At 35.4% G+C, this 23,405-nt stretch overlaps 1 protein-coding gene across 1 annotated transcript in view; it reads left to right on the top strand.

Moving 5' to 3' along the window:
- tho2 (THO complex subunit 2-like protein) overlaps nt 1-23,405 on the top strand; it is a 779,097-nt gene that overhangs the window by 573,552 nt on the left and 182,140 nt on the right. The window contains exon 34 of the mRNA XM_090391861.1: nt 3,502-3,848. Coding sequence (XP_090247987.1) covers nt 3,502-3,848 — 347 coding nt within the window. The remainder of the gene's footprint in view (nt 1-3,501; nt 3,849-23,405) is intronic.

Below are 23,405 nucleotides of genomic sequence, written 5' to 3'. Positions count from 1 at the left end.
TTTCACATCATCATCATCAGTTTCTTCATTTGAACTGTGAGCAATTCATAAAGAGATGGAAATGCATCAAATTCTCCATTACCAACCTGCTTTTGCCATAACTTCATCTTTGCCAATGTGGCATTCACTTTATCTTGGACATGAAATATAGAAATTTCCTTGCCTTGTATAAACAAATTAAGATTATTTAATACAGTAAATATATCTGCTAGGTATGCTAATTGACTGAGCCATTTCCAGTTATATAAATGTTTTTTCAATTCAAAATTTTCATCAAGAAAAATTTGTAGTTCATTCCGAAGTTCAAATAAAAATGGAAAAGAAATTGTGTATGATTACTTCCCATTTCTTTGCAAAGTTGAGAGAAAAGTCTGGCATTGAGAGGACAGCCTCTAATATAATTTGATTTTTACAGCTTCATCCAGAACTTTTCTTAGGTCTGTGGACATCATATGTGTAGCTGAAGTTTCCCTGTGTACACAGCAGTGTGTCGACTTTGTATCTTGTGCAACAGCTTAGATCCTCCCATGGATTTCGCTCTGTCTGTGCTTATTCCAGCACAACCTTTCCGATCAAGCTTGTTTTGGTGCATAAATGTATTTATATTGTTGATTATTTCTTCTCCGGTTGTATATTCTGGCAAGGGTTGGCAAAATAAAAGGTCGTCATGAAGTTTTTGATTTTTTTCGTACTTAACAAATACTAGAAGATTTGCAAAATTTGTAATGTCAGTGGATTCATCGACCTGAAATGCATAATAATGACACTTACGTATATTTGAGATTCTTTTAAATTTTTTGGTTTATTTTGAAAAAATTCTACAGGTTTGTCCTTGTATTCATTATGTTTCAATTCAAAATGGCAATTTAAATTAGATGGCTTCATGCTTTCATTTTTAAAGTTTCACCACAAATGACACATAATAGAATGGGTTCCTTTTCATTTCCCATCCATCAAAATTTACATTTCAAGTAATTCATATCATACTTAAGAAGTTTTTTCATCTTCTTCCTAGTTGGTTCTTTAGAGATGTCAGATGACACACCTTTATCAATTTCATTTGATCCAGATACAATGTCAACGTTTTCTTGTTGCTTACAGCTACTTGCATCTGCTATATTGCTCTCTTTTGTGTGTTTTATAAATCCAGTCTTTTAACCCATGATCATGCTTAAAAATTTGAAAGCTGAAAAACTTATATTTTTTATAGATATTATAACTTCCGACATTATTAAAGCAATTATATCACTGTAAAAATAGTGCAACCCTACTAATCGTTGTTTTAACTACAACAAATTTGTAATATGATTAAATAACGAAGACCATTGATTAATATCTGTTTAATTATATTAATTACATCTAATGATTCATATAATTACTTTTCTATCGGTCGCTATCGTATACGCCTCTTCGCATTGTTGTGGATGTGCAGTATATTCAGCTTTGTATACATTCATATACAAAGCTGAATGAAGATTCACGAGTGATCGTCTGCAAATTTGCAAACTATTCAAATGAAGCAGTTATCACAATTTGAGTAGAAAAATTCAAACATAATATATAATTTATTGAGAAATATATACATTTAAAATAATTATTTTTTCTTAATAAGGATTCCATGCATTAATGGTGCATAGCTGAAAATTGCCACGTACCACCGGGGTACGTGTGACACAACACTTTGAGAGACACTGGTATAGGGCACTGATGGGATCAAAACTTAATTAATCAAAAACTCAGAAATGATTAGACCCAGTTCGCCATCAGAATTGCAACAGGAGCATTTTGCATGTCACCTATTCTTAGTCTGTATGTCAAGGCAACCAAACCACCTTTGTCATTTTAATGTCAACAGCTGTCCTTGTTATACACAACGAAAATAAAATCCCTATCAGACCCCCCCCCCCCGCACACACACACACACACACACACACACACACACACGCTATGTGGCCAATTATTATTCGTCCATAATTAGAGAATCTGCAAAATACTAGACACACTGCCATAAAACCTTTTTTTTTTTTTTTTAAGGATGAAAACTCTCCTACAATTTGTAGAGATTGCTGTAGACATCATAACCCAGATGGCGCCAAACACACTTTTATACTGATATATATTCATAACTACCTTAAATTTTCTACCTTTCTTATTGACTAACAGCAGCTTTTCAAAGCTCATAGAATTGAATACTCGGATTTTGTGCCTGTCTACACAGATGATTCAAAATCGCAGGGCCTGGCAGATTTTCTGCTGTCTTTTCTTTCCATATAGCATTATATCTGCACAAATCCTACTAGAGTGTAGCAACGTTATGGAATAGAGCTTTCCCTAAAATAAATCAGATTGCATCACTACCAAAGGTGCATAATCTGTTCAGACTGACAAAGGTTTCAAGCAATAAAAAGATTTACACTTAGGTGTACACTTCTGTTTGTTGGATTCTAAGCCATGTTGGGATTAAGGGAAATGAAGTTGCAGATACTATAGCTGTGGCACCTTGTTTCTCAAACCTCCACCATATGTGTATGTGTATGGTACAGACATAACTGCATGTTATGTCTGTACCATACACAGATTACTGGCAAATTATCAGACAAAAGCTTCTATTCCAGTGGCATTCATCTTGGAATAGGGAGACCAATAATAAGCTGTACCAAATCATGCCTGAAATCAAATTCTAGCATTCAAGTATGTGGAGGGTTTGAACAGATGAAGTTGTCCTTCCTGGGCACCACATTCCTTCCTATTGAGGGGTGATGATATGCCTACATGTGAATTTTGTGGTACCAGACTATCCATCATTCATATTTTAGTCGTGTCCTTCATTTTGCCAATGAGCGCAGTCATTATTTTAGGCACTTTGATAAACTGTCTGAGCCCTACAGTGAGCAGATTTTATCAGACTCAGAGTGTTATCCTCATTTTTAAATTTTTACAGATTATTAATCTTTACGATCTCATATAAATTATGTACTTATTATAAATATACTTTTAAAAACCTGATTTTTATGTTCATTTTATGAATTTAATAAGTTTTTATATCTGTTTTATACCCATCTTTTACATTTATTTTTCTGCACTTATTTTTAGGTGTTTATGCCTTTTTTACTTATTTCTTAGCCTGTGTACTTCTAAGAAATGTTTCATTTATTATTATCATTATTATTTTTATATATAAATTTTAGACCGATATATATATATATATATATATATATACCGTTTTTTTTATTACATGTGTTTTGGAGCATCATGACCATGATGTCCTTGTGTGATTAAACAAAAATAAATAAATAAATAAATCCATTCCTCCCTGATATTGCATGCTTACATTAATTATGTATTGATTTAAACTGTGATGTTAATGTTTTACCATATTTTTAATTTTATTTTTTGTAATAAAAGAGTAGTAATAATTTTAGTTCAGTGATTTATTATTGGTCATGTCTTCTACACTTTCGGATTCTAAAATTATAAATAGAGTTTATTTTATATCCTTAGCAAAAGTATGAGAGAACCTGAGCAAAATGGATCTGATAGAGATGTTGAAAAAATCAAATCTGAGAAACACAAAGATGATAAAAGTTCTACATATCCTTTAAGCAGTAGTCCTTCAAGAAGGGAAGAGAGACTGCAGCTGAAAGCAGATGGCTTGGAAAAGGCACCAGTTATCAAAGATGAGAGACGGGAGAGAAGAGATGAGTATAGTTCTTATCAAAGTGAAAAGAATGAAAGGATTAGTCAACATCATTCTTCTGAGAAGGAGTCAGAGTACTACACAAGGGATTCTCTGGAGACAGGATCTCATAGTCACCGTCGCAGTAATGAAATGGCAGAAAATGAGCGAGGTAAGTAAAATGCTTCCTAAATTTTATATTATTTCTCTTCCCGTATGTTAGAAAAAAATCAAGTAACGTAATATCAAATTTATATCTCATTCCAAAACTTCCTTTCATGTCTGATGTTGTCATCATTCAGGCAAACTAATGGATTTATAAGTAGCAGAAACGTTACCATGAATCAACAGGCAGAGAATTAAAAATGAAAAAACTTGTTAATATTAGACTTGAAAACCTGCATGTTATGTTTTATACTGAAAATACATAAGGAAGTTTTTTCAAAAGATAGGACAGAATATACTTGGTGGTGGTGGGTGGGGGAATCTTTGAGTGAGTCAAACTGCAGATGACTTAGCAGAGTAAGAATAGAGCTGACAAATTACTAATGCCAGTTTTGAATAACGGTGGTCATAGAAATAGATAAATGTGTACTGCAGAATCTGAACATCGATGGAGTCAATTTTGCAAGAGGCAGGTCATTAATCAGTTTAATTACTCTTCTGTACTAAGCCAAAATTTTTAAGGAACTCTTAGGGACAACATTCAAATGTGCGAATGGTATTTACTAGTTACACAGATTTGTGACATACAGTGATAGTTGTTCAGAGATAAAGTAACCTCTGAAGCAAAAAGAGAAAATCTATTTTCATGAATGCCAAGTAAGATTGGAAGTTCATGCTATTCCACAGAGGGATATCTTATGTTGAAAGCTTTGACTGTTATTACTTTGAAGTACATATTTTATAAGTTTTGCTGATTTGTGCAAGTGCACTGTCATCAGGTTAAAGTATAGATTGGATCTGTAGTCAATAAACTCACAAGAAAGTCATCATCATTATTATAATACAGATATTTTAGGTGAAAGAACAGAGCCTTATAATTTATTCCAGCATTGGTTGCAAAATGAGGATAAGGATTTATCTATTATCATGTGTAATGCTCAAGTAGGTTAGTGGTCAGGGAAATCTTTGAGTGAGTCAAACTGCAGATGGCTTGGCAGAGTAAGAATAGAGCTGACAAATTTATAGTTATTACTTGTAGTTGGCATTTGTATGCGATTCGCTATGAGTAAATTTGCTTGAATAATAAATAACCATGTTATAACTTGTATACGCTTTTTATTTATACTAGATGTCTTTTTCGACATGTTTTGCTATGTGACTAACAGCATCTTCAAGAGGTTGCTTAATAATAATTGAACTGAATAATCGAAATCTAAAAATAAAATTCACATTAGAAGTGGAAAAGAATGAAAAATTACCATTCCTAGACATCCTTATCAACAAAAATATCACTGGAATCATTAGAAGGCTACAGAAAAGAAACCCACTCAGTCAGCTACCTACAAGCAAGCTCATTCCATCACCCTCACCAAAAATTAGTTATAATTAAAACCTTGTAAAATAGAGCTTTAAACATACTAAAAAATGATGAAAACAAGAACTTCAAATCCTACTTAATCAGTTCCTTCAAAATGTCTACTCCAAAAGGTACTAAAGAAACTTATTTTCTGATGAGCCATCCCATGATAACCCAGAAATTAACTACAGAGATATCCGTACCGTACATTGGCAATGCATCAGGAAAAATAACAAAGACAGTTAACATCAGAACAGCTTTCAAACCAATCAACACCTTATGAAGCTTTCTACATTCCTCTAAAGAAAAGTTCTATCTTATAAACATCAGGGTATATACAAGATTCTGTTCCTTGTAGAACGATGTACGTAGATCAAACTGAGAGATGTTTCAAGTAGGCAATATTGCCTACTTGAAAACCAAAGGGAAGGAGGGGGGAGAAGCAAACTTGATGCTCTACTTAAAAGAGAATTACTTCGACTGGTTATTCAAGGAGTCCTCTGAGGTAATTTGTTCAAAAAGCACACTAAATAGAAATCAAGGAATGATTTTGACATTTGGAAGTCATTTATTATCATGGGTGACATTAAGACTTTTCCTATGCCAACAGTTACATACAGAGTTTACACAACAATGTAGAGACTGCACATGAAGCTTTCTACTTTCCTCTAAAGAGTATTTCTCTTTATTCCTCTATCATATAAACATCAAGGTGTATACAACATTCCAATCTTTTCAATTTGTCGATATTAGGAGCTGTTGGAAAACTTTTGTTTTTGTCTTTTTTTTTTTTTTTTTTACTTATGTTAAGCAACTCCTGAAGATGCTATTAGCCATATTAGAAAAAACATGTCGAGGAAATACATCTGGCATAAATAAAAAAAACTGTATATGAGTTAAAATATGGTTATTTATTATTCAAGAAAGTTGGAATTTCAGTTCCAAAAATCAGAAGATAAACTGTGTGATCAGAATTGGCTTTTATGCTACACTTGATGGAATACCGTCAAGTATCAAAAGTTGCCATTTGACTTTCCCCAAACTTTTCTCTGCCATTTATATGAAGGTAAATGCATAAGCAAGAAGACCCCCCCCCCCCCTGTTGATTGACAGTGGTGGAATTCATATGGGTAATCATTTATTATTTTCGGATATCTCCAAGCACCGTAGAATTTGACTATTAATTGGTGGCCTCATCATTACCTTGGAAAGGATTAAAGCGAAAATAAAGGAATGTAATGACAAAGATGATGAAAATGATAAACATGTGTTATTCCTTCTTACAACTAGGGTTACAAATTATGCAACCAATTCATCAGGGAATTGGTTCCATAATTTTTGATATTGATAATAGCAAGTTATTTTTTCACTCATTCCATTAGATGGGGGGGATATATATATACAGGAATACCTTTGTATAGCACAGTTAATTGTTTCCAATAAGCATCCCCGCTATGCAAAACCGCGTTGTTTGAGGTCTATTTATAAAAGTTTTCAATTTAATTTGTTTATTACAAAAAATTTAGGATAATAAAAATATTTAAAAATGAAAAAAGATTGTTATTTTTATTAACTGAATAACAAATAAATCCTTTTAAACTGATATGCAAGTTGTAGAAAACAAAACAAATATTGCTTCAATTTTAGCATACAGTAATTATAATTTTTTACTAAAGTAGTCTTTTATCATCATCATCATCAAATTCTTGCCATGTACCCTCAAGGGGTGTACAGGATATGATAGTACTACATGAAAAATTTACATCATTACTAACTTCCTATCTACAATTTTCCTACAAATCAGTCTGTTACTTGTCAAGACACCAACATTACCAGATCTTATATTTCTAACGCCTAAGTCACATTGTACCGTATCAATCCACCTATATCTTGATCTTCCTCTGGGTCGTTTTCCTGCCAACTTGGGAGAGAACACTTGTTTTGCTAATCTTTCCTCGCCCATTCTGTTTAAGTCACCATACCACCTGAGATTAGCTCTGCTAACGCATTCCTGGATGCTAACAATGTCAAGTTCTTTCCTAATATTCTCGTTTTTAATATGATATTGCCATCGATGCCATCTGTTCATGCCTCTAATCTTTCTCAGGATTCTCATGTCTGCGGTCTCTAGTCTTTGGTCAAGTGTTTTACTTATGACCCAGCTCTCAGATCTTCTTCTTCTTCTGCAGCTTCTCCCACTTAAGTGGGGTCACTGTTGATAATGAGTCTCCTCCACACCTTCCTGTCTTGGGCTGTCACCACATCCTTAAGTCCTCTTCTACCAGCTCCCTCCATCTCTTCTTTGGCCGCCCATGCTTCCACCTTCCTTGGACATCCATCTGCATGATCCTTCTTCCCACATATTCGTCCTCCCTCCTCATCACATGACCAAACCATTTCAACCTTGCCTCCTGTATTTTCACTCCTAAGTTCGTAACTTTCACCGTTCCCCTGACATAGTCATTTCTCAGACGATCCTTTCTGGTCACACCGCACATCCACCTGAGCATTCTCATCTCTGCTACTTCCATTCCGCTGATGTTATTTTTCCTCAGGGCCACAGTTTCTATAGCATACGTCATAGCTAGCCTCACTACTGTCCTATAGATTTTGCTTTTCAGATTGATCGGCACCCTCTTATCGCATAACACTCCAGCCATCTCCCTCCAGTTCCTGCTTGTATCCTGCATCCCACTTCCTTCTCAGCTCCTCCATCTTCTTCCACTGTTGAACCTAAGTATCTAAAGTCTCTCACCTTCCTGATGACATTTCCTTCCAGCTCCAGATCTGTCTCCTGTCTGCTGCCCACTGTGCAACATATATACTCTGTCTTACTTCTGCTCAGTCTCATACCTCTCTCATCCAGTACTTTTCTCCATCTTTCCAGTATAGTTCCTGCTTCTTCTCTTGAATCTGCACACAGCAAGATGTCATCTTCATACAACATTGTCCAAGGCACATCTTCTCTCACATCCTCTGTTACCACCTCCATCACAATATTAAACAAAAACGGGCTTAATGCTGACCCTTGATGCAAGCCAACTGTTACTTGAAAACTTTCTGTCTGTCCCAGACAGGTCCGAACACTTGTCTTCACATTTCTGTACATTTCCCGCACCAACCTCACATATTTCTCCGGAACCTTCTTCTCCCTCAGACACCTCCAGACTTCTTGCCTTGGCACTCTATCGTATGCTTTCTCCAGATCAATAAATGCCAGATGTAGCTCCCATTGTTTCTCTCGATACTGTTCCATCATCTGCTGTAACCCAAAGATAGCATCTGTTGTTGATCTACAAGGCATGAAGCCAAATTGTTCCTTTGCAATCTCCACCTCCTTCCTCAATCTACCATCAAGAACCCTTTCTAGGTTTTTCATTGTGTGGGACATCAACTTTTTTCCTCTGTAATTTTTACAGTCTTGTGCATCCCTATACCCTTATAGATGGGGACAAGAGTACTCTCCCTCCATTCCTCGAGTATATTTTCTTGTTGGCAAACTTTCATGAACAGGTCCCACAGCAGGTCAATTCCCTCTTTCCCTCCACCAGTGCCTTCCATGCCTCCACTGGAATTCTGTCGGGGCCCACTGATTTTCCATTCCTCATCCTCTTCATGGCCTCCGTCACTTCCACTGTAATGATGTTCTGCACCATAACCTCAGAAGGCTGCCCATCTTCTCTGTGAGTCCTTGCATTTTCCTCATTCAAAAGTCCCTCAAAGTATATTTTCCATCTGTTTCTTATGTCCACATCCCTCCATAATACTCTTCTTACAGCATCTTTGATCTGCCTCACATGTAAGATGTCCTTTGCTTCTAATTGATCATACAGATCTTGATATGCCATGGCCTTTGCCTGTACCACAACTCTCTTGGCTTCTTGCTTTCTCTCTCTGTACACCTGTCTGTCCTCTTCCACTCTTGACTCATCCCACTTCTGCTTTGCCTTCCTCTTAGCTGTCACTGCCACTTGTACATTATTATTCCACCACCAACCCTCCTTCTGCTCTCTAATCTTTCCAGATGTCTCTCCAAGCACCTCAATTGCACAGCTCAGGATTACTTTTGAATTATGTTTCCACCAATCTTGTACACTTTCCAATCCATCTGAAATCCTCTCTAACACCCTCCCCCTAAAACGATTCCTCACACTCTCCTCTTTTAAGTGAAACCACTTAATTGTCTTGATCCCATGACATCCAGAGGTTCTTATCTTCAATCTTATTTTAAAATCTGTGCACAGCAGTCGGTGTTGCTGTCCTACTTGATCTGTTGGAATTACTTTACAATTCGTCACAACCTTAAGATGTTTTCTTCTAGTCAAAATGTAGTCAATTTGTGAACTGTTGTACCACTCGTAAGTGTTATCAAATGTTCTTCCCTCTTGTAGAAAAACAAGTTCACAATTGCCAGATCAAATGCTACTGCAAAGATGTAGATGGGGACAAGAGTACTCTCCCTCCATTCCTCGGGTATATTTTCCTGTTGGCAAACTTTCATGACCAGGTCCCACAGCAGGTCAATTCCCTCTTTCCCCCACCAGTGCCTTCCATGCCTCCACTGGAATTCTGTCGGGGCCCACTGATTTTCCATTCCTCATCCTCTTCATTGCTTCCATCACTTCCACTGTAATGATGTTCTGCACCATCCCCTCAGAAGGCTGCCCATCTTCTCTGTGAGTCCTTGCATTTTCCTCATTCAAAAGTCCCTCAAAGTATATTTTCCATCTGTTTCTTATGTCCACATCCCTCCATAATACTCTTCCTTCAGCGTCTTTCATCTGCCTCACATGTAAGATGTCTTCCTTTGCTGCTTTATTTCTACATTTTGCTAGTTGATAAATTTTTCTCTGACCCAGCTCTCAGATCCATAAGTTAAAACTGGTTTGAACACTGTCTTGTATACAGCTAATTAAGTGTTCTGATTAATTTCTCTCTTATTCCATATGAATTTATTCGATTGACTTCCTACCATACCAGCTTTGTTGATTCTGTTGTCTATTTCCATATTTAATTTACCATCTTCACTAAAAATCATGCCTAAGTAGCTGAAATGTTTTACTTGTTCCACAGGTTCTCCATTCACAACACAGTTGACATTTTCAATGATTCTGCCTATTTTCACTGTCTTTGCCTTTTTATTGCTGACCTTCATACCATATCTATTACAATAGTTATTCAATTTAGTTAGAGAATCTTGCAGACTTGTAGCAGATTTATTTAGAAGTATAACATCGTGTGCATAAAGCAAAGAACTGACATTAACATCTCCAATTTTGATATCATGTTTAATACCACTTTCCTTCATAATGTGATCCATATAGATAATGAATAACAGAGGGGATAACGTACATCCTTGTCTCACACCAGATTTAACATTAAACCGTCTTCCTGAATTTCCTTCAATTTTAACTGCTGACTCACAACTCAAATAAAGACCAACTATTGCTTGATACAATGCCCCATTGACACCATATAACTGTAATGTATTGAATAGCTTCTCTCTTGGCACCTTGTCATATGCCTTTTCCAAATCGACAAAACTTAAATACAGATCTTTGTTATATTCCCATGATTTCTCCACTATTTGTCGTAAAGTGAAGATCTGATCCTGACAGCCTCTATTTGGCCTGAATCCAGCTTGTTCTTCACCAAGCTTTTCTTCCACAATTCTTCTCAACCGTTTCTCAAGTATACTTGCATATATCTTACCAGGAACACTCAGTTGGGATATACCTCTGTAATTCTCACATTCAGTTTTATTTCCCTTTTTATATATGAGTACTATGAGAGCTTACTCCAGTCATCTGGAATTCGTCCATCTGTCCAGGCATTCTGAACTATGCAGTGCAGCCACTGTAAGACACAATACTTCAGCATTTCTGGTCGAATATCATCTACTCCTGCTGTTCTTGTTCCACAGGTGCCTTTCCACATTTCTTGCCTTTGATGGCTTTTTTTCTACTTCATGTATGGATATGTATTCCTGACTGTATGCCTGTTGAGTGTTTTGTGCTGTCATCACTGCTTGTTTCATTTAGAAATTTTTCAAAGTAATTACTCCATACTTCAAGGATATCTTTTTCTCCCGTTTTCATGTCACCTTTATCATCTCTAACTCCTTTTACAGCACTCTTTCCTCCATTCCTAAGCTTCTTCAACAACCTCCAGAATATTTTGCCGCCTTCTTGATATTTATTTTCTATATTCTTGCCAAAGTCCTCCCATGACTTTTGTCTAGCTAGTTTTACACAGTGTTTAGCTTTCTTATATTTGTCTCTGTATTCTCTAAGAGTACAAGGTGACTTATTTACCAAGAACTTTTGATATGCTTTCTTCTTTTCTTTCATTGCCTCTTTAATTTCATGTGTCCACCATGGAGTTCTAATTTTTCTATCCTTGCAGACAACTTCACCACATGCCTCTCTAGCTGAATCAATCAGGGTTTTCTTCAAGGCTTGCCACTGAATCTCCAAGGTTTGGTTGCTGTTCTCAAACTCTTGCATTTTTTCTTCAATAATCTTTGTGTATTTTAGTCTACAGTTCACATCTTAGAACTGCTCAACTTTTATTCGCTTTAAAACTTTCTTACCTGTTATTCTTTTCAATATGAAATTTAATTTTATCCTGCTCAAGACTAAATAGTGATCACTTCCAATTTCAAATCCTCTGTACACTCTGGTGTCCTGCACCAGGGAGAAAACATCACTATCAACAATAACATAGTCAATGAGACTAAAGCCTCAAAAAATTCCTCCACTTCTACCTTAGTAGAATCTTCGTTGGACCATAGGCACAAATAAGTCTCATTGTCCAGTTCACCATTCTCATATTTGCCCACATTACTCTACTTGAGGCTGCCTGCCATTCAAGAAGATAAGCCTTGTATTTTGTGTTGAATACTATGGCTACTCCTTCTTTTCCTTGATTGTCATTGCCGAAATATAAGATTTTGTATTTATTGCTCAGGAAGATCTCACCAGTTTTTGCCCTTTTTGTTTCAGTCACCCCTATTATGTTGATCTGGTACTTATCTAATTCCTCAGCTAGCTACATTTCTTTCCCATTCAGGCTTCATATGTTGATAGTACCGATCTTTAACTCTGATGTTGTTGAGTTGCGGTGTGCTTTCAGATTTGTTGCAGTAGCTGACTTTTCGCTGTTTGCCCTGGTTCCCTGGCAAAAACAACGGGGGTCCTTGTTTAACCGGGAGACGCCTCAGCCGGCATGAAATTTTGTCATGTTGTACCATTATTTTTTATTTTGGTTTAACCAATAAGAATACAATTTGGTCGGCTAAATCCCAAATTGCCAGCGCCCATCCTCGTTCGTTCGGTATCAAAGTAGATACCCAACAGGGTGTACCACGAGAAGGTGAGGATTGGACATTCAGAAGCCCTGGTCGGTTCTCCTCATTCCTTTAAAGCAGTGGTTCCCAAACTTTTTCGGGCCACTGCCCCCCCTCTAATCCATAAACTCATCGTCAGTGCTCCCGTGTCATACCTGAATCCACCCTACATTCAGAAAAGCGATTCACACAACCCACAGAAACGGTAATAACATTTTAAAAACAAATATTGATTTATAATTTAAATTTATTTTAAATCCAAAAAAAAAAAAATTTTAACTTTAATTGCAACTTTACATTAAAATCTAATAAAGCATTGTATTATAAGGCTATTCAATAGCAGCTATTGACTTGAATGTTTTGAAAATCCTTAATGTGATGGATGGGCTTCATGGAGTGATGGACTTCATGGAGACATAGTTATCTTATGTCTGGTTTAATATAACTTAGCAGTAGTCTTAAATCTCCATGTTGAGTTATCTGGAGTCTTATTCAAATTAAGTGGATATTGAATCCAACATTATTTCAGAGCCGAATAGAGAAACTACAAGAGTTTCTGTGAAAGTACAAAAGTTTCATACCGAATATAGAAACTATAAAAGTTTCGGTGGATCAAAGCGTAAGCAAACCTTTCACGACAGGAGCAACTGATAGTAAAAGTAGAGTAATACTGATCACTATCCTTAGTATTTCCCATAATGTAAAAGACATTTCCTAGTGGACATGCATAACATCATGCATGTCCACTAGGAGATGTGTTTTATATTATGGGAAATACTAAGAATAGTGATCAGAGCTTACTCCATCTTTACTACGAGTTGCTCCTGTCATGAAAGGTTTGCTTACCCTTGGATCCGCTGAAACTTTTATAGTTTCTATATTCGGCATGAAACTCTTGTAGTTTCTCTATTCGGCTTTGAAATCTCTTTGCAGAAAGAGCAGAGATCTCTTTCTACAACCAAAACTCTTCATAAGATTTCTTAAATTTTGGCATCGGCTCAAAGTCATTTTGCAGCTCAATTAGTTTTTTCTCCATGGCTCCCACTACCTCAGTATCGGAAAATGGATTTATTATCTAATCTGGAACTTCCAACAAAAGTAAATCCTTGATCTACTTGCCGTGTCAGGATGTACCTTCTTCAAATGTTCAATTATTTTGGAAGGCTTCATGGCCTCGTTTGATTAGACCCTTTCACAAATTGACATATTGGCAGCTGCTGGTTTGTTGGTGCTGGTATGCATCCATATTTTAGGTATTCAAAGCTATACTGCCTACATTTCTTCTTTGGCGTATCTGCATCTGCCATTTCTATTCTGGAACATGCAGAAATAAGTGTACATACATATTTGAAAGCAGTTTTTATAAATAATCTTTATCTTTATATCCTCCCAATATAACAGAACCTATAATTTGCCAAGCTGTGACACAGTATTTACATAGCTAAACGCTTCACATTTTTGTTCATTAAATAAGAATATGGGAAAATACATTATAACACACTCAATACTATTAAGATAAAAAAGGACCACTTCAGAAATTACCAACAAAAAACTTGAAAAATGTCTTGGAAACAGTATATGTCTTGGAAAACAACAAAAAAAGTCTTGAAAATAACCATAATAATAATAATCAAACAGCCGCAATTAATTATTGCACATTTCAGCATTTTGCAGCACATCTTCAGTGTCCCCCTCCTGCCTGCTTGCCTCTTAGCGCCCCCTTAAGTAATCAAACCGCCCACTTTGGGAACCACTGCTTTAAAGGCTATGTGGAGGTCTCCTCTCGGTTATACAGCTTTGACCCTTAAGCACCCCTCTATCTGATTAATCCTCCTTACCTTAGGTATACAATTTATTATATATACCATAATATGATAATACGGTTTATTAGGTATACAATTATAATTTAATAAATTACTCTCTTACTCTCTCCCAATACTCATTAATCTAGCAATATATTTGTTTCAGTAATGAAATATTGCAAGTTGGAATGATGAAAAGAATTATAAAATCAGAGGAAAATGCATGTAAAAATACTTTATTAATGTAGAATTTTTGCCTAAATATCATAGGCACTGTCACTACAAGATCACAGAATGGCACTTAAACAGTAAGAGACAATTCAATAAATGCCACCTGAATAGCTAATGTAAGACATCAAAAATGGTCAATAATTTCCATACTTATTAAAAAAAATATATAAATACATACATAGATGCTATCAACTAAACTTAGATATAATTGGAACAAGACAAGAGTCCTTCATAAAAGCAGTTTCCTCATAGAACATTTTTATAAAGAAATGTGCAAAAATTTCTTAACTTAAAATCTATAATGGTCTTCCCTTTGTGAGAGATAGTAATTTTTAAATCTGCTAATCTTTTCTAACTTTATTTTGTCTGTGTGTGTGTGTGTGTGTGTGTGTGTGTAGTGACTAGTATTGACTCAGCTTGTAGAACATTTTAAAAATTAGTAATTATACTGACTAAGAACACCAAGAAAGGTAAGAAAACTTTGATATAACACTACTAGTTTTGTCAGAACACCGACTTCTTCGGTGTAAATAATAACAAAAAACTGGAAAATAACAAGGTAAAAAACATGGACTTCTCAAATTAACAAAATAGGAATAACAAGTCCTCGACACCGCGAGGTAAAAGAGGGTATAAAGAAGATGAGAAGATGAGAATAACAAGTCATATTTGAACTGGTGTCCACATGGCAGAACTAACATGAGTGGCAACTGATTCGAGAGTGCCAGAACTCGATCACTGCGCTGTGGACATCAGGCAAACCGTAGCTTAAATTGTTGTTTGTGTGTGATGGGTCTAGAACTATTTCTTTTGATTCTACAATATGTCTCTCAAATTCGTCACTGCATTTATGGATATTGGTCGTAAGATTCCAATCTATCTGGTGTTGAAGCCCTTCTAGATTAGAGTTAGCGGAGAAAATAACATGACTGGAGAGTGCGCTTGCACGGATTCTTTTGTAAGAGATGTCATGCTGGTGTTCCTCAAGACGTAGTGAAATAGACTTATCAGTCTGTCCATAATAAGGTTTACCACAGTTGCAGACAACTCTATTAACTCCTGGAAACTGAAGCTGGTTGTGTTTTGGTTTTGGAGCTATATTAAAGTTTTCTTACTTTTCTCGGTGTTCTTAGTCAGTATAATAATTATTAATTTTTAAAAAATATATATGTACATATATACACACACACATATATATATATATATTATATTAGAAAATAATTATCTGTTATTGTTTAATAGCTATTCTGTGATCTTGTAGAGACAAGGCCTATAATACTTAAGCAAAAATTCTATGTTAATAAAGTTTTTTAAGTAAGCTTTCTTCCATTTTTATAATTCTTTTCACTATGAAGTTTGGCATCAGGAGTCTTGAAAAATGATTAATTGATATAAGACCTAACACAGAGAGTCATGTAAAATGAATTCTGATGGAAGGAATTGCAAGAATCTGTGTAAGAACGACATTGTTAGGTAACTGTGTTAATGATTAAATGAATGGTTATTATTATGGAAATCATTATGAAGAGGGAACAATTCTGTATTTGTCCAGTTTGGAACTACCAACTGTGTAACAATGCCTGAATAAGTAAGGAACTAGATAAGAACAGAGACCTGACACTAGTTGTCGAACTGTGTCATGTGCACACCACAGAGACAAGTGTATGAAAAAGAGCATGCAGGTAATTTATTATTGTACACAAAAGCTAGCAGTATCAGAAACAAAGGAGCAAAGTTTGTTGCCATGGTTAATATATTGGAACTCATGTTGTAGGTATAAGTGATTTGGCTATTAGAAGCAGACATATTAATTGGTATTGAGTGCAGAGTACAACATTTTTAAGAAAGATAAACAGGAGAGGCAAGGAGGAGGATGCGTGCTGCTAGTGATATCAAATATCTTGAATTCAGTTAGAGTTGAGACGTATGACTACAATACTAGTAAAAATTATTTTTCATGTGGCAGAGAGCTTGAAGCCATCTGCTGTGAGGTGGAGTAACAGGATCAAATACATAGCGAGATGTTGTTACAGACCTGGTGGATCAGTTACTAATGAAGAAATGCATCTCCAAATAAATACGATGGGTGCAAAAAAGAGTAATCTTAATGGGGGACTTTATCTGAACACTGATTGGGTAGCTATGAAATTGCATGAGAAGAACGAAACTAAATTTATTGAGCATTTGCGAAAAAACTTCCTCAAGCATCATGTGATATAAGGAACTCAAGGTCAAAGAGCATTAAATCTGATTAGAGTGTCACAGAGGTTTCAGTTAAAGGCGTAACTATTCTGCCTCTGGTTGGTGGCATTGATCCTGTGGTACTCACTTGGAAAGTGGCTAAGTTTATGAATGTTCCATTAAGAAAGGTTACATGCTGAACTACAAAGCAGAAAATTATTACCACCTGAGGGGGGGGGGTATTCTGGGTTCTGTGCCATGTATCAGTTAGTGGATGGGAAGGATATTGACAGTGCATGAGAAGTGTTTAAAAAATACTTAAATGATGCAATATCAGAATGTGTCCCTAGAGTTCAAAGAATAAATAGAGGAGGAATAAAATGGGTGTGTGATAATTAAGCAAGAGATTCGTAAGAAAAAGATGATGTTGAACCCCCTACGTCGAATTGATTGGAAAAGTATTTGTTCTTTACATCATACAAAAACTTGGTATGAACTGAAATTTAAAGAAGCCTGTGAAATTTTGATTAACCTCCCTAATCTTAATAATAATGGGGGCTTAAAAATCCCAAGAATTTGGATGGCACACATTCAGCCCACTTACTTTTCCAGACTTTAGGACTCTAAGCAATTTTTCATTTTTTGTTGGCGACTGTCCATACCATTTGCAATTTATATGTATACTTATATAAGTAATTTTAGATATTTCTGGGAAAATTCCCATGTTACTCGTCTTAAAAATTTATTTTTTACAGCTATTTTGCCTGCTTTCATTTAAGAGTGCCCCTTTTTTAATGTCATTGGCTTTTTACTCAAAAATTCTTAGCATATTACAAATGTATTTTAGAGACAAATATATGCAGAATAATAGAGGAAGAAAATTTGCACATACCTTTTTTTGGATGTTGTTGGCTGTCTTCTTTCTGTGATGTGCATACTTCAGCTTTCGGGTGTTAAAAGGGAAGGGGGTTTGGGGAAAAGTGGGGGGGGGGGGTGTTGAGGCGATGTGGCAGAATTTATTTGGAAAAAACTGGGTTTTTTTTTTTATGTAACATACATTTTTTGAGGAAGGGGAAAGGTTTATGGGAAAAGGGGGCCAGGGAGAGAGGGTTAACGGGGTGCAAGCTGTTTCAACTGTGCATCGTCGTCGGAACTCATGGGGGAAGTGGGTGCTATATCACGTCAGCTTGTGTTATTGCCTATTGGTCGATGTTGTGACCTAATTTTTATGTTATGGAGCTTCCAACACTCAGAGATTATGTAGGGTTGGTGGACGTTGATCGAGTTTTGTCACATTTTATGGCTATTGTTTCCGATATATTCTAAGCATTGTTTCGTTGTCTTGTCTGGTTATTATTATGGCCTTGTCTATTTGTGGGGTATGTTTCTGTTCAAGGGCATGAACTGCTATTTCTGTTTTCCCTGTACTTTGTATTCTATTTTTCTTTTTGATGTTGCATTTTTTAGTGTTTACATGTTCTGGAATAGGGATGTTAGAGTCACGGAAGTGTTCTTGTAGTCTTGCCCATAAAGACCTGATAGTAGAACCTGTGTAGGTGATATCACAGTCTTTTAGGTCCTTGGATCTACGGGATTCCTTCCCGAAACTCAGGAGGTTCGTTTTCCCACTGTCGTCGCCCGATGTTCACCACTGCCAGCTCGCTCTAGGCTCCCAGTAGCTATGGCAGAACCCCAGTGTGACCGGACGAAGGACGTTCCAGTTCCAATGTATATAACGGAATGTATATCGGACTTTCCTCTCGAGATTGTTAGCAAGTAAGCCATAAATTTGTTGTGTATGTTATGTGTATGCACCTCGAAATTGTAAAGGATTGAGAGAGGTTACTTGTTAACTGGCGGTTAGATTGAATTTAAATAAGAGAAGAACATGTATTGTTAAGTAAGTCTAATTCATAAGCTATTTGTGATAGTGTCTGAATTAGTGTCAGTTAAGTATTGAATGTGTTGGAAGAAAGTTAATGTAATCCCTCATGGAATATTTATGCATGCTTGTAAGCCAAGTTGTGTCATAGAAGACACTTTTATATCAAGGCACAATAGGTTTTTCTGATAGTGAAAGCACTACAGTGTTAAAGTGCTTTTGATTATGTTATTTGATTAAGTAATTAAGTTATTTTCTGATAGTGAAAGCACTATAGTTTTTGTTGCTCAGATGGCAAGTAAATGTGTGTGTCATAGTGCTTTTGATTAAGTTAATCTTTTCTTAACGTTTATGTGCTTTGTATCATGTCCTTTAGTTTGCTAATAAACATGTTTTTGTTTTTAATTACCTGGTTCTCCTTCCCTAGCCAATGCACTATCCCGAAAATATTAACGAGCCTGCGGGAATAGAATATAGTAACGAGCCACGACTTGCATATAAAGAATTTGTATACAAGTGTTAAATTAATTTTGTCATCTTCTCACCCTGACTTTCAAACATAAAAAAGTCAATTAAGTGGTGCAGTCGTTAAGATAAATAAATTTCTTAATTGACATTGTGCGATTGCTCAGGGACTGTTACATTAGTTAGACTTACAACACGAGATCTAACTAACAGCAGAAAGGAGGGGGGGAGAAATAATGTTAGGTAAGGAAGTAGATAGATAAAAGGAAAAGTAAAACAAAGTAAATATTTTGCAAATTAGCAATCGACAAGGATTTAATAGAAATAATATAATAGAATGATAATAATAAACATTTTGAGTTTTTTGGTAGATGTGTTGGTAGTTTAAGATAGCTGGTATTTTGTTGTGGTAATCCATTTGGTTTATGATGACTACTGTATCCTCTTTGTCTCCTTTTGTGATCATTATATTCTGGTTCATTTTTAATGATAACAGGGCTTTGTGTAATTTGGGAGTAATGTTGAGTTTTACTGTTATTTTGCTATTTATGATGTTGTTTATTTTCTGGAATGTTGTTTCTTTGTTTGGGTCATTTTCTAGTTTTGCTTGGATTTCGATAATGATGTTTTTGTTTGGTACGTATTTTGGGGATACAACCCCGTTAACTGTCTCCCTGACCCCCTTTTCCCATAAATCCCTCCTCAAAAAAATAAATAAATAAAAATTATATTTTCAGCCCTCTCTTTCATCTCTTCCCCCCTCCAAAAAAATACCCTTAAAAATAATAATATATGTATATGTTATATAAAAAAAACGGGTTTTTTTCCAAATTAATTCTCCCACATTGCCTCAAACCCACTACCACCACCACTTTTTTCAAAATCCCCTTCCCTTTTAACACCATAACAGCAGAAGTATGCACATCGCAGGAAGAAGACAGCCAACAACATCCAAAAAAAGTATGTGCGAATTTTCTTCTATTATTCTGCATATATTTGTTTCTAAAATACATCTGTAATGCCCCAAGAATTCTTGAGTAAAAAGCCAATGACAATTAAAAAAGGGGTACTCCTGAACGAATTCAGGAAAAATAGCCATAAAAATAATAAGTAATTTTATTTTCTGTATGAACATGTTACTTGCCAGCTTAATTTAACGTTATAACCTAATAGATAATGATAATAACAGGACTCTAGCTTTGATATAGTGAGTTTTTTATTTTTTTTTTTAGCACAAGAGGTCAGGCAAATAGTTTTAACGGTTGATCAGTAACTTTAGCATGCCATGTTAGATTGTAGTGCAGCTAATGACTTTGTATATATACGTATACTCCAGAAGATGACCTTGATGTGAAGGGCAAAATGTTGAGTGTATATTTTGGTTTATATTATACTAACGTTGTACTCTAACACTGTAGTTGTATCCGTAATTTTCATAATGTGTTAAAATTATCAAGTTTACAAAGCTAAAAAATCCTTAGCCATCTTAAGTAGAGAAATTGATTCTATCAAGAAAGTTTCAAAATCTTTATTAGTGTCTGAAATTTTCAATACTGTTTTATGCATTTCAACTTCTTACCTACATGTTTTTAATGTTTCTTGTGATAATTTGAAGTACATGTTTAATTTTCATTATCTATATGGATCACATTATGAAGGAAAGTGGTATTAAACCTGATAATAAAATTGGAGATGTTAATGTCAGCTCTTTGCTTTATGTGGATTATGTTATACTTCTAAATAAATCCGCTACAAATTTGCAAGATTCTTTGGCTAAATTGAATAGCTGTTGTAATAGATATGGTATGAAGGTCAGCAATAAAAAGACAAAGACAATGAAAATAGGCAGAATCATTGAAAATGTCAACTGTGTTGTGAATGGAGAACCTGTGGAACAAGTAAAACATTTCAGCTACTTAGGCACGATTTTTACTGAAGATGGTAAATTAAATATAGAAATAGACAACAGAATCAGCAAAGCTGGTATGGTGGGAAGTCAATTGAATAAATTCATATGGAATAAGAGAGAAATTAGTCGGAACACTAAATTAGCTATATACAAGACAGTGTTCAAACCAGTTTTAACTTATGGATCTGAGAGCTGGGTCAGAAGTAAAACACTTGACCAAAGACTAGAGACCGCAGATATGAGAGTCCTGAGAAAGATTAGAGGCATGAACAGATGGCATCAATGGCAATATCATATTAAAAATGAGGATATTAGGAAAGAACTTGACATTGTCAGCATCCAGGAATGCGTTAGCAGAGCTAATCTCAGGTGGTATGGTCATTTAAACAGAATGGGCAAGGAAAGATTAGCAAAACAAGTTTTCTCTGCCAGGTTGGCAGGAAAACGACCCAGAGGAACACCAAGATATAGGTGGATTGATACGGTACAAAGTGCCTAAGACGATAGAAATATAAGATCTGATAATGTTGGAGTCTTGACAAGTAACAGACTGATTTGGAGGAAAATTGTAGATAGGAAGTTAGTAATGATGTAATTTTTTCATGTAGTACTGTCATATCCTGTACACCCCTTGAGGGTACATGGCAGGAATTTGATGATGATGATGATGTTTAATTCACTTATAAAGCCACCTTAGGACCAGTCCGATATGGATAGACTCATCATCGGTATTTCTGGCAATCCATTATCTGAGGATGAACTCTTTTTCAAATGATTTCATTGTTTCTCCCAATAAGGTTTCCCGGTCTCCCTTATGCAGTGGCATAGCCATGGTTTGTGGGGGGGGGGGGGCAGTCCACCTGAGGTGGCACTTTGCGTTTAATGACAATGTCATCGACAATTTTGCTAATGGAAAAGCAAGAAAAATAACATTTTAGAATGTTGGAATTAAAGTTTTACTTCAAAAATAAACATATTGTTTTAATTTATTTTCTTATATGTCATTTTGACTTTTTGTAGTATTTTTGGTGTATTGATAGGGGTAGCAAAAGCTCTAGCTACACTACTACTCTTATGAACTGTTTTTCATAGTATAGATAGAAGAGTCTTCAGTCCTTATTCCAAAAAACAGCTAACCGGATTCGTTTCTAATGTGCAAAAATTCTTTTTAGTGCCAAGCCTTTGAATCCTAATCTCACTTTCTCTGAAGTGCTGAAATCATTGAAGAATAACAACCATTTAATTACTTCTTCATTGAACACTTCAAACAACATATTTTTGATAACATTTCATCTAGATCCACACACTAGTACAGATATGCAGATGATATTTGGAATGGCTCATTCTCTGAATTACAGCAGGTTCTTTTTAAATAAATAAACAATTAACCTTTTTAGGTCTTCTAATTCGTCGTCAGCCAAATGGTAGCCTACATTTTTCAGGTTTTTTGGAAGAAGACTCATACAGGCCATTATATCCACGCTGAATCTCATCACTATCCTATTCAAACGGCTGGAACTCTTAAGACTTTAGTACATCGTGCCCATTCTTTATGTTCTTCAGAATCAGAAGAACTTTTACATCTAATGGTTTTAAGAATTCATTCATCGAAAAAACTTTTAACAGTTATGATATCTCTACGCTTCAAATACAGAAGAAATAACTTGCATTTCTATCACTTCTGTGCATGCCATTAGCGAATGCATAACAAAAGTTTTAAAACCACCGAATATTTTTGTTGCCTTTCGCCCCATCAGAAAAATCTCCGCCTTTCTTTCTTCTCATAAGGATAGGCTTTCACCTCTCAGTTATCCATGAGAAATCTACCAGATTCTTTGCTCTCGTGGGTTATCTTATTTTGGACAAACTAAGAGATTGCTTTTATTTGTCTAGAATAACTCAAGTCTTATATTCAGCATGGTGCTGAATATAAGACTTGATATAAAACATGCTGTCAACACTAAACATAGAGTTCATTGAAAAAAAGACAGGAGTCCTTCATAAAAGTCGTTTCCTCATAGTACATCTTTATAAAGAAACGTGGGAACTTTATTTCATTTCCAACTTAAACAGATCCAGTGGTCTATGTCTATCCCCTTTGTAGGAGATTGTACTTTTTTAAATCTACTAATCTTTCATAACTTATATATATATAATTAAATCAGTCTAATTACTAGAAACCAAGGAATACCAAAATAGAAAAAATACTATTATTTCAGCACACAACTAGTTTCATTTTCTTAGAAAACTTCATCGGATGCATAACATGAAAAGAGAAATACCAAAAAAAAAAAAAAAAAAACATCACAATTCAGCTGTCAATTAACTTACAAATGTTTTGTTGGCATTTGAAGGTGCTCCAGATTTCATGATATTGTTGGGCACATTC

Source organism: Typopeltis vanoorti, chromosome 4 (assembly GCF_054136105.1).
Source record: "Typopeltis vanoorti isolate ZY-2024b chromosome 4, IOZ_Tvanoo_1.0, whole genome shotgun sequence".
Classification (NCBI taxonomy): Eukaryota; Metazoa; Arthropoda; class Arachnida; order Uropygi; family Thelyphonidae; genus Typopeltis; species Typopeltis vanoorti.
This window is presented reverse-complemented; position numbering and strand designations above follow the sequence as displayed.